Source organism: Aspergillus caelatus (genome assembly GCF_009193585.1).
Source record: "Aspergillus caelatus strain CBS 763.97 unplaced genomic scaffold BDV27scaffold_38, whole genome shotgun sequence".
Classification (NCBI taxonomy): Eukaryota; Fungi; Ascomycota; class Eurotiomycetes; order Eurotiales; family Aspergillaceae; genus Aspergillus; species Aspergillus caelatus.
In genome coordinates, this window is record NW_022475301.1 from 166887 (window position 1) to 177017 (window position 10131).

Genomic DNA, 10131 nt, shown 5'->3' on the forward strand with positions numbered 1-10131 from the left:
AACAATTGCGTCAATGGCAGTAGATATCGTGCAAACGAGCCAGAGTTCAGTCTCGGGGTTTGTTTGGTTTCCTTGAAAATCAAACCGAGGGAGACGACATTACGAAAGAACTGATAATCGTCGTCCATGCCATCACATTATCAATGCGGAAATCCATCGCGTGTGGCCAATCAGACCTGCGTCCTGGATGATAGGGTGCTGATCCCTTGATATAAAGGCCAATAATTGAAAGACTTAAAGATCGCTTGAACCAATGGCCGTTGCATGAGATACTCCTTGTTCAAAAGGCCTTCAGATGGATTTTTTTCCCTACGTAACTGTTGGGGCCGAGGTTCGCTGCGTGTTCGTCAGGGCCAAGTTCCCAACAAAATGCATCGCGGCTCCACTTACGGAGATAATCTTCGCTCCCATTGATCCGGACCGTTTGGTGACCCCAGAACTCAAACATGAAGGTCTGGTCTGTTTGGCTGAGAACTGGTCGATCATTCATCTTCCATTCTTCCTTTTTTTTTTTTTTTCTCCCTCGCCAATTGCCTCATTGCCGACTAAGTTGATCCTCCTGTTGCTGCTGGGGTTGTCCTGCATTTATTCCGGGCTCCAATTTCTAGGTATTCATCATCATACGGAGTATATAATACCTCATTTTTGTTGACCTTCTCTCTAATCCTTTTTTCCATAGTTTTTCTCCCGACATTTTTTTTTTCTTTCCGTAAACCCGGACTCGCGATTCTTACTCCCGAGGAAGTGAGCTTGGATACAAAGCCATTCTCCTTGCCTCACCTTGCAACTTTACGCTCCCCGGGGTGGGAAATCTAGCAACATGTTCGATCTGAATCTCGAGACCGCGTCGGGCCCAGCGGTCGTGCGCATCGGCCTCCCGCCCTCTTCATTATTGAAATTTCCCCCGGACGAGCTCCCTACCACTCTTCCAGCGCCCCAGGCCTCTGAGCCGACATGGAACCAGCCCTTCAATATCCCTCCCCAGTTGTATAACCAACTGCTAGATGTGCGCGTCCCCATCACCATCGCCAGCGTGTATGCCGTCACCGTTTGTCTGCTCAACCGTGTGAACAAGAGTCGCGGATACAAACCCTGGGGATTCAGTCAGACAAAGCTCTTCAAGGCTTTCGTCATCCTTCACAATGTCTTCCTCGCCGTGTACTCCGCATGGACTTTCGCCGGCATGTTCCAGGCGTTCCGCAACTCGTGGCCTGACCGGGATGATCCCAACGGCCTTGTGGGTGTGGTGGATTCGCTCTGCAAGATTAATGGTCCCCGGGGCTACGGAAATGCCGCCACGTACAACCCTTTGACCGACCAGTGGTCTATTCAGAATCCCCAATACAAGCTGGCCGACGGCGGGGTGCCTGACCCTACCGATGTCGGTCGGATGTGGAATCAAGGATTGGCCTACCTGGGCTGGATCTTCTACTTGTCCAAGTTCTACGAGGTTTTGGATACTGCGATTATTTTGGCCAAGGGCAAGAAGAGCTCGACCCTGCAAACTTACCACCACGCCGGTGCCATGATGTGCATGTGGGCCGGTATCCGTTACGTCGCCCCTCCCATCTGGATCTTCACCCTGGTTAATTCGGGAATCCATGCGATGATGGTACGTATGATTGGTTGAATGCGTGATCCTGCAGCGGAACTAACCTAAAAACGTAGTACACTTATTATACCCTGACTGCTCTGCGCATTCGTGTCCCCACCGTGATTAAGCGCTCCCTGACCTCCATGCAAATCACCCAGTTCCTGGTCGGAACCACCTGGGCGGCCTCTTATCTCTTTGTCCACTACACTCTTCCTCCCCAGACTAAGGCTGCCGCCGCGGCTTCTGCAGTCCGCTCTACCATGGCTACCGCAGCTGCTTCCGGTGTCGCCCCATGGCTCAAGAAGCTCGGCTTCCGTGCAGCTGGCGCGGAAGGTATTGCCGAAAATGTGGGCTATGCGCCGGAGACCCCTGACAATATGTCGCAGCCTCATGTAGGTCCCATGGTTACTTGCATGGACACCAGTGGCCAAGGTTTTGCGATCTGGCTCAACGTAACTTATCTTCTGCCCCTGACTTACCTTTTCGTCCGCTTCTTCATCCGTTCCTATCTGTCTCGCAAGGAACCCAGTCCTCAGCAGCCCACCCACATGCATGCCGCTGAGAAGGCCGGTCTCGATGCATTGCACCGCGTGAGCCGTGAGATTCAGAAGTCGGTCGAGATGAGCGGCGAAACGAGCGAAGCCACTGAGGATGAAGCTATCAACAAGGCCCAGGCACTCCGGAAGAAGTCCCAACAGCCCGCCGCCGATAACTCTCCGATCCGGACTCGCGCATCTTCGAAGCAGAAGGCACGTCTGGCCAACCAAGAGTCTGCACAGGGCTTCTCCCCGGTGAAGCATGGTGCTAAGAAGCTCACCAAGGAGGACGTTGAGGCCACCACAGACGTTTCTAGCGTCAAGGACAAGAATCCCTATGATGTCCTGAACAGAAATGCTTAAGACTTCATTTTGTTAGTCCTGAAAAAAAAAATATCAACAACCCTCACATATTTTCACTGCCCGAGAACCACCTATAACGAACTATAAATTCCAATAGGCAACCAACCCGAAGCAGAAGATTTCTCCTTATTTCATGTTCCGAAAACGTTATCCACGATGAGAAGAACAGATCGGATATGAACCCGACGAGCCTCGGGGACCCCCTACCGGTCTGATCGCCCCATTAGATCATGTATCGCCGTCAGCGACCCATGACCTGATCAGAGCCGCGGGGGTTATCATTTCGAGTTATGCCATGAAGAGAAGACAAGTCCTATAATGCGTTAATAGTCATTCGGCTGGCTCTTTCTTCCTCGTTTCCTTTTCTTTTTCTTTCTTGAATTTACTTTTGTCTTGATAGATTTCTGTCTATTTATGTGAATATGTTAATACCAACAGCTGGATCTGGATTTTGAAAAGAACTGGGAATAATATCTTTGATTAAGGGCACAAGATATCAAAAAAGCATTGTTTATCGTTTGACCTATTCCCTTTTTCCTGCATAACGTATGTTATATGTAACACGTCTCTTTCATCGCGTTTTGCTCCCGAGTCACGCAGCGAAGCAGAGTTCAGGCTCGCGTACGTGGAGCTAAGTCCTGGGGAGGCCCAAATATACTCTAGGGGTCTGTTTACGCCCGCGAAGCATTGAACATGCTCTCAGATGTCTAACGCATAACGATTCCTCGGCCTGTCGAGTCTAAAGGGTTATCATTAGGGAGGAGGCCCATTTCCATCGATCAGATTCCTTGTGGATGAATCGTTCACATTTGAAATGGAGTGGAAACTATCGACAACAACCAAATCATTTGACGCTATTTCAACAAACGGGAAAGCATATCTTCAAGACCCTTCATTTCAAGATAAAGATGTGGCTCGATAGCCTCGATCTCCATCAGAATGAACGCACGAGGGTCGGCCACTAAACCGTCAATACGTACATAACCCATCTCCCCCGTTGATCCATCCCCGAACCAATCCTTAAGGGTATCAAAAATAGTATTCACCACCGACAACGTTGTCTCCTCAATTTGCTCAATCGGTATGCAACTACCCTCGCCACCAAATTCGGGCTGGCAGCGGAACTCGCCCTTTTTGGGGGGAGGTTCAGCACAATATGAGACAGCTGTTCCCCAATGAACACGAAAGAATATTCGCCCGTGGCAATGGCAGACTCAAATCTCTGTACAACCAAGGAACTTCCCAGACGGCCCTTCACACACAGCTCCAGATACACATCATCATCGGCTGATAATGCCGAGATATCTGGGATGAGTCGAGTGTTATTCGAGGACGCAGACACAGATGGTTTGAGGACGACGGGCCCGGATGATTGAAATGCCTGTAGGCGTTGATGCAAGGCCGACGTGCCGGTAAATGGCTCCGCATCGACGATCTCAGTCATGGGTATGTCGAACCCAGCGTCGCGCATATCCAGGAGATACTTCTTGTCCATGTTCCATTGGACTAGGTCGATATGATTGATCACACGGGGATGGGTTGCGCCGTGTTGTTGTCCCACTGTTTCGATGGCCCTTTTGGCCGTAAGTAGGAATTCTTCAAAGGCAATATGATTTTGGTAATAGTCTTCGGCCCAGAGAAATGTAACTACGTCACTGTCCAGCATGGAGGTGATGATGTCCTCGTCTGTCCATCGTTTTATGCTTACCGAGGCTCCCCGTTTCGAAAGATGTGATGGTAACATATCATTCGACCACTCATGGTCAGAAACACTTGTCCCGATAATATCTGGTGGAACGGTAGTCAAGAATAGTATTCGCTTCATTTCTTTTCTCTCTCTCTTTTTTTTTTTTATCCTATGAGTCCGATGTTGGATGAGAGGAATGCTCGTTGGTGCCTTCAAAACCAAAACACCCCACACAATCCTTGGGGTGTTAGCTCTGAGGGGTCAGGATTTAGTGGCGGGGCACTGATCTATATCCCCGAGCGTTCTTTCTCGTCCTTCGTTTATTTAGGGGATGTTACACTCGGCCAGGAAGGGGGTCTCTCTAAAAACTATATCATAGTTATTTTAACCTCTCCTAGTACAAAAGGAATACTTATACTTACTATATCTATCTATAGACATCCTTCAGTTGGCACGGTAATAGGGAAACAGCTTAAAGCACTACCTAACAAAGACAGCACCAGTACTTATTATTATAATAAGACTACAGCCTTTTCTCTTGCAAAATTAAGTTTATAAAGAATATTTTGATTGAGATATAAATATGTTCAGACATGGAAAAAAAGACCCATCATGTCAAATAAAAATCATATACACGTTCCATCGTGAAACGAGAAAAAGAAAAGTAGACCCAACCAGAATTAACATCCCAAACGAGGCAACAAATCGTTAACCGAGATCCCATAAATCAGCCCAGCCCATGAAAGACCCTTATACAAGAACAAGAACAGACACAGGCCGAACCTAAGTGAGGTAGCGGAAACCCTTGCTCATTGCCCTGGTCTCATCCGCATCCGGCTGGGGGATGTCTTCATGCTCAGCCTCTTCGAGTTCCTTGTTCAGGTTCTTGAGGAGCATGCGGAAGCCGTAGCAGCCGACGATCGTGATACCGAACATGGCGGTCACGATGCCGTAGCTCTTCCGGTATCCGTTCTCGGGGAGATCCCAGACGTAGGAACCGGCGACGTTGCCGAGCTGACTGAATGCGTTGATCATGGCGATTGCGACGGCACGCTTGGCGGGGGGACGGGGGAAGGAGGAACTGATCCAGGAGTAGAAGACGATGAATCTGTTATGTGTGGTTAGTTATGGGTGTGATGGATAATATATAGTAGGGGGAAAACGGCTTACCCAGCGTAGGAAGCGGCTTGAAGGAAGAGAGCGACGTATCTAGCCGCGACGTTCAGAGTACTCATGCTGATAATGAATCCGACCAGGCCGACGAGGATGGGGCCAACAATGTGCCAGAACTAGAACAATCAATTAGAGGGGCAATCTATGAGTAGTGGAACTGTCGCAGGGGAAGACAAACCTTCTCTTGGTACCGATCGGAGCTCCAGGCAACGACCAGAGAGAACAAACAGGAGAACACCCATGGCGGGGCGCTCATAAGCAGGGTAGGCACATAACCGAATCCGAGGGTTCCAGTAAGAGTAGGCTAAGATTCTCAAGTTAGAATATGCACGTAAAAAAAGTGAGGAAACAGGAAGAACTTACGAAGAAGGCGTTGAACGAGAGTCCGACCACGTAAGCAGTAAAGGTGATCATCATGATATAGATCTTGATATCCTTGATGGCCATGAAGAAGCCATCCCACGGGCCTTGATCCTCAGAGTCAACATCAGCCTCGCCGACATCCTCGGCCATTCGTAGCTGAGCTAGGTCAAGCTCATCCTTGGTGAAACCGCGTGTGTTGGTCGGCAAATCAGGAAGAATGATTGCTGCGCAAATGGCAATGAACATTGTGGCGGCACCCTCAACTGGAAACGAGTCAGTCATCTGTGTGATATTGGGGAGAGTCAAGGAAGCTTACTCCAGAAGAGCCAACGCCAGGCAGCGTGACCAAGAGTGCCCTGCATGTTGGAGAGGACACCAGCTCCAACGAGTGCAGAGAATGCATTCGAGATAAGGTTTCCACAGAAAAGGATGGCATTTCTCGTTGTGAGCTCACGACGAGTGTACCATTTCGACAGGATCATGAGAGCTCCCGGTAGGAAAGCAGCTTCAACAAAACCCAGGAAGAAACGGATGCAAACCATTCCCGCAAAGTTGGTGGCGACGCCTGACAAGGTCGAGATAAGACCCCAGACAAGCATAACGGCTCCGATGTAAAGAGAGGGCCGCGAGATTCTGTTGATGAAGATGTTGGAAGGGACCTGCATCAGAATATAGCCGACATAAAGAATACTAAGGCAGGTCGCGTATTGACTGTTATCCAGTTTGAGGTCATCCTGGAGTCCCTTAAGACGAGCAGCGGCCATGTTGTTCCGATCCAGGTAGTTCATGATATAGATGATAACGAAGAAGCCGCAGCGAGCATCGAGTTTGCGTTTCAGGCTCTTCTCTACCCGCGCGCGCGTTGCTGGGTCGGCCAGCGCCGGGTTCGCTGCGGTGGTTATGGGCCTTTCCTCAAGGTGTGCGGCATCAGAGCCGGACTTAGAGATGTCCGCCATGGCTTGTGGTTGTTGGGGGATTGTCGTTTTCTCAAGTCGTCTCTGACAATGAAAAGACCCCGTGGGGTATGGGTGATGGGAGGTATTTGAAGTTTTCCAACTAAATCATGCCCAGCACATTAGGAGCTTTCGGCTTGCCGGTGTTGGGTCACTACTCCGAAATCCAGTAGGAAGAAGCGGGGGGCGACAGGAGTAAAAGAGGAAGGGGAGGGGAAGGAGATAGGAAGAAGGAAGAGGAGTTAAGTAAGGAAGTAAGGAGGGAGGAAGGGAGGGAGGAGAGAGGAGAATGCAGTCCGAGATCATGCATCCAGACTCGGGATCAGGGACCTTTTTGTGTAGGAAAGAAAAAAAACTATGACGACCCGCGGAACCGCACCCGTTGGGCTTCCCGACATATTCCCATGTCGGGATGGATTTTAGGCAAATGGGGACCGAGTCAATTAGGTATGGTTGAGACCAATGGGGAAGGCCAAGGCGGGGAAAAAGACTGGGGAAGACCAAAGTAAAAAGATAGAAGTCTGGAGACCGGGGAAAAGCCTTCGTGGAATCAGGAAGCAGAAACGAACCAAGCGAGTGTCATTGTGGAGTGAGTGAAGCGTGGGGGTCACTCTTTTTTTTTTTTCCTCTTCTTCTCGTGACAAAAATCTTCGTGGGGGGAGTCTCGGTCCTTCCGTGGGGGTTCCCCCTGTTACGGGATATCGCTTTCGGCACTTTACTTTTGATTCCTAATGATAACAGATCTAGGTGTCGAGTAGAAACCTCTTTGAAGTGTTCATGTCTGACAAACCGGGGAATTAAAGCTTAACTTCACCCCGAGAAAGACGGTGGTTACAAACACCTTGCTTCTTGAATTCTACAAAGTACCACAAGCAACATCTCGGCTCCGACAAGATTCTGACCAAGCTTTTGCAAAATTGAATGTATTACTAACTCATATGACCCCCGCGTACGGACGTTCCCCGTGGGCCGGGACCCAAAGGACGCTTCCGGTCCCAGCTTCTCGGCTACCCGTCCATATCTGGTCTGGTAGGATGCCAAAGAACTCCTAATTGTCGGTGTGGCAATACACTACTCCGCATTAACGGAAAAGCTATAAAGGCTGATACTAAGAGCTCGGGATCCTTCCTGAGGGGAGAGGCAGTCCTCGTACGTCATTTTTGTGGTGGTCTGAATCTACTCCAGATGAATTAGGGCTTGTAGATCGGCACGGATCGGGTTGCCTCGGCACGTGTTGCACTCGGAATTGAGAACCCCTCACGTGCTGCCTTTGAGATTTCTCCTACGCTGTCACATCTTCCCCTCTAAATACACATCGGTTTCTTCTAGAGGGTATTGACAGAATGTATCTCCATGATATAACGAGGTGAAATTCGGTTTGGAGGGAGGAATCTCCCATTCCGATTCCGATACTGCTTAGTCTTCAGCATCCTTTGGGGCCGAAACCCAATCCCGTATCAAGCCTCATCCCCCAACATCATAAGGTAGGGCTTCATTCTTTCTGGAGCATTACAGCGTAGGAAAACTAGGTGTCGTGTATAAACAGCGATCAGTATTTTGTTTATTGCTTGAAACAAAATCCTGAGACGACACTTGATTGACTTTTCGGGTGACCCATGGAATGTCAACCAAAATTTTCGGCCCCAAAGTGCTGCCAAGCATCACTCTCGCCACATGGGGTATTGAATATTGAGCGGGCCAAACCGCTAGAATGCTCTTCTCTTAGTGCAGCTGGACGAAGGGGAGGCTTTTCAACAGTAATTGTATCTACATAGTATGCTCAAAAGTAGTCTCATCCTATCGGACTATGAAGAATTTTGGGTCAATTTCTCAATGGACCCCCTTTTTGTATGCTCAGATGTACAGTGCAAGATACTCATCGTATTTAATCAATGCGCTCCATTCCTATATCCACATTTACATGGCAACAGCGTTGCTATTTGCCAGAGCCGGATTTCAGACCCACCGATACCAAAAAGAGATTGAGATGGCCGTTGGTCATTTTATCATGCTCATACCAAATTGGATGCTATCCAAGATCAAGTCCCTGCCCACCTACCAAATGGGACCCCAGAGCATTATAAGCAATGGGTATTGGTCAGCCATGTACATACATCAGAGCATGCTCATACATTTCCTATAGTTATCTATTGCAGCAGCCACTGTCGTAATCGCGCGTGTAGACCCTACGACTCCGCTCCGAAGTCTATCTGAACCTACAGCTCAAGCTAGTAGGTCCCTGCAGCAGTTCATTAGGTATAATCGTGAGAGTTCCCGCAACTCCTTCTTAATATCTCAAATACAGCATGCATCCATATTTTGGCCCCTTCTCGGTCATTCCTATTCCAGTATCTTCAAGCAACAAACCATGTTTATCCCAATATACATGTCTTGGCGAAGGAATTGAGAGGCAGAATGGACATACACAAGGTTGACACGACCAGCTCTTCTGGATCTATAAAGCCTGCATGAAACTCCCTCGTATACACTAGGAAGTCAATCAATCAAGCATACAATCACTCTCCTACTCTATACTCAAATATCCTTCTCTCTCAGAGATTCATCATGAAGTTCGCCATCGTCACTCTCGTCGCCGCGGCCCTCGCTCCCCTCGCAGCAGCAGACTTCTACATCTACTCTATCAAGAGCGGTTCAGTCAACGATGGCATGGCTCCCGTCAATTCTGACGGGTTCTTCTTCCTTAACGCGCCCCCTGACTGCAATGACGTCAATAACAAGGCCATCTTCATATCTTCCCTCAGCGATGTGAGCGGTGGTAGACAAGGTGTACGCTGCAAGGGCTGCCCTGATTTCGAGGAGCTCGAGTTTAACCTTGAAGTGGGGCACTACAGTATGTCACCTGAATCTTTCTTAATTTCATATTGGCTGGTTACTGTAGTTTGCATTGAACCGCTGCTGATCATGATACAGCCATCTACAAGAACCGTGACTACGGTCTATTCACCACGGACGACAAGAAGGTCGGCCAGTGCAACATGGACAAGTCCGACCACTTCCAGTGCGGAAACCCCTTCAGTCAGGCTGGGGATTCAATCGTGCACTGCACGGCGGACTTTAATGCGGATCCTGTCAACAAACAATAGTTTCATGATGTGCTTGATACAACAACTATTTCTATTTTCTTCTTTATCTTGTTCTTTTCACTCCTTTATAAGCTGGCTAGGGAAAGTTGTAGTCAAACTTGTAGAAGTATAACCTATGTAGATTCTCTGAGAGTCATCTGAGAAAAGAGATAAGAGTTCCCGTCTACTAGAAAGTCAGTACCAGATAATGAAGTAGATCTACTCCGTACCACGGACTCCAATCCCAGAGACACGGAATCATCTTCCATCAAATACAAACCCTAACACCAATCCCCCAAGCTTAACTATTATCTCAATCCCAGCTTACTTCTTCACCGCTCCAACATAAACAAGACTCAAAAAAAATATACAAAAAGAC

General features: G+C 48.6%; 4 protein-coding genes across 4 annotated transcripts; 2 read left to right on the forward strand and 2 right to left on the reverse strand.

The window, feature by feature from the left end:
- Positions 1–655: 655 nt before the first annotated feature.
- Positions 656–3014, forward strand: BDV27DRAFT_76322 (elongation of very long chain fatty acids protein). The gene is made up of 2 exons (XM_032077524.1): positions 656–1612; positions 1669–3014. The coding sequence occupies exons 1-2, from the start codon at positions 821–823 to the stop codon at positions 2491–2493; spliced, it is 1617 nt and encodes a 538-aa protein (XP_031930386.1). The 5' UTR covers positions 656–820; the 3' UTR covers positions 2494–3014.
- A 333-nt stretch (positions 3015–3347) lies between these two features.
- Positions 3348–4318, reverse strand: BDV27DRAFT_142953 (uncharacterized protein; the record flags this gene model as incomplete). Its single annotated transcript, XM_032070022.1, has 2 exons — positions 3348–3623; positions 3677–4318. 2 exons carry the CDS (start codon positions 4316–4318, stop codon positions 3348–3350), a joined length of 918 nt encoding a protein of 305 aa, XP_031930387.1.
- Positions 4319–4927: 609 nt separating this feature from the next.
- BDV27DRAFT_76340 (putative MFS transporter) lies at positions 4928–7189 on the reverse strand. Its single transcript, XM_032077525.1, has 5 exons — positions 6033–7189; positions 5717–5979; positions 5532–5657; positions 5351–5469; positions 4928–5288 (listed from the first exon to the last, which is right to left on the reverse strand). The coding sequence occupies exons 1-5, from the start codon at positions 6670–6672 to the stop codon at positions 4964–4966; spliced, it is 1473 nt and encodes a 490-aa protein (XP_031930388.1). The 5' UTR covers positions 6673–7189; the 3' UTR covers positions 4928–4963.
- Positions 7190–9234: 2045 nt separating this feature from the next.
- On the forward strand, positions 9235–9914 carry BDV27DRAFT_142955 (uncharacterized protein; the record flags this gene model as incomplete). Its single annotated transcript, XM_032070023.1, has 3 exons — positions 9235–9520; positions 9601–9705; positions 9895–9914. The coding sequence occupies 3 exons, from the start codon at positions 9235–9237 to the stop codon at positions 9912–9914; spliced, it is 411 nt and encodes a 136-aa protein (XP_031930389.1).
- Positions 9915–10131: the final 217 nt, after the last annotated feature.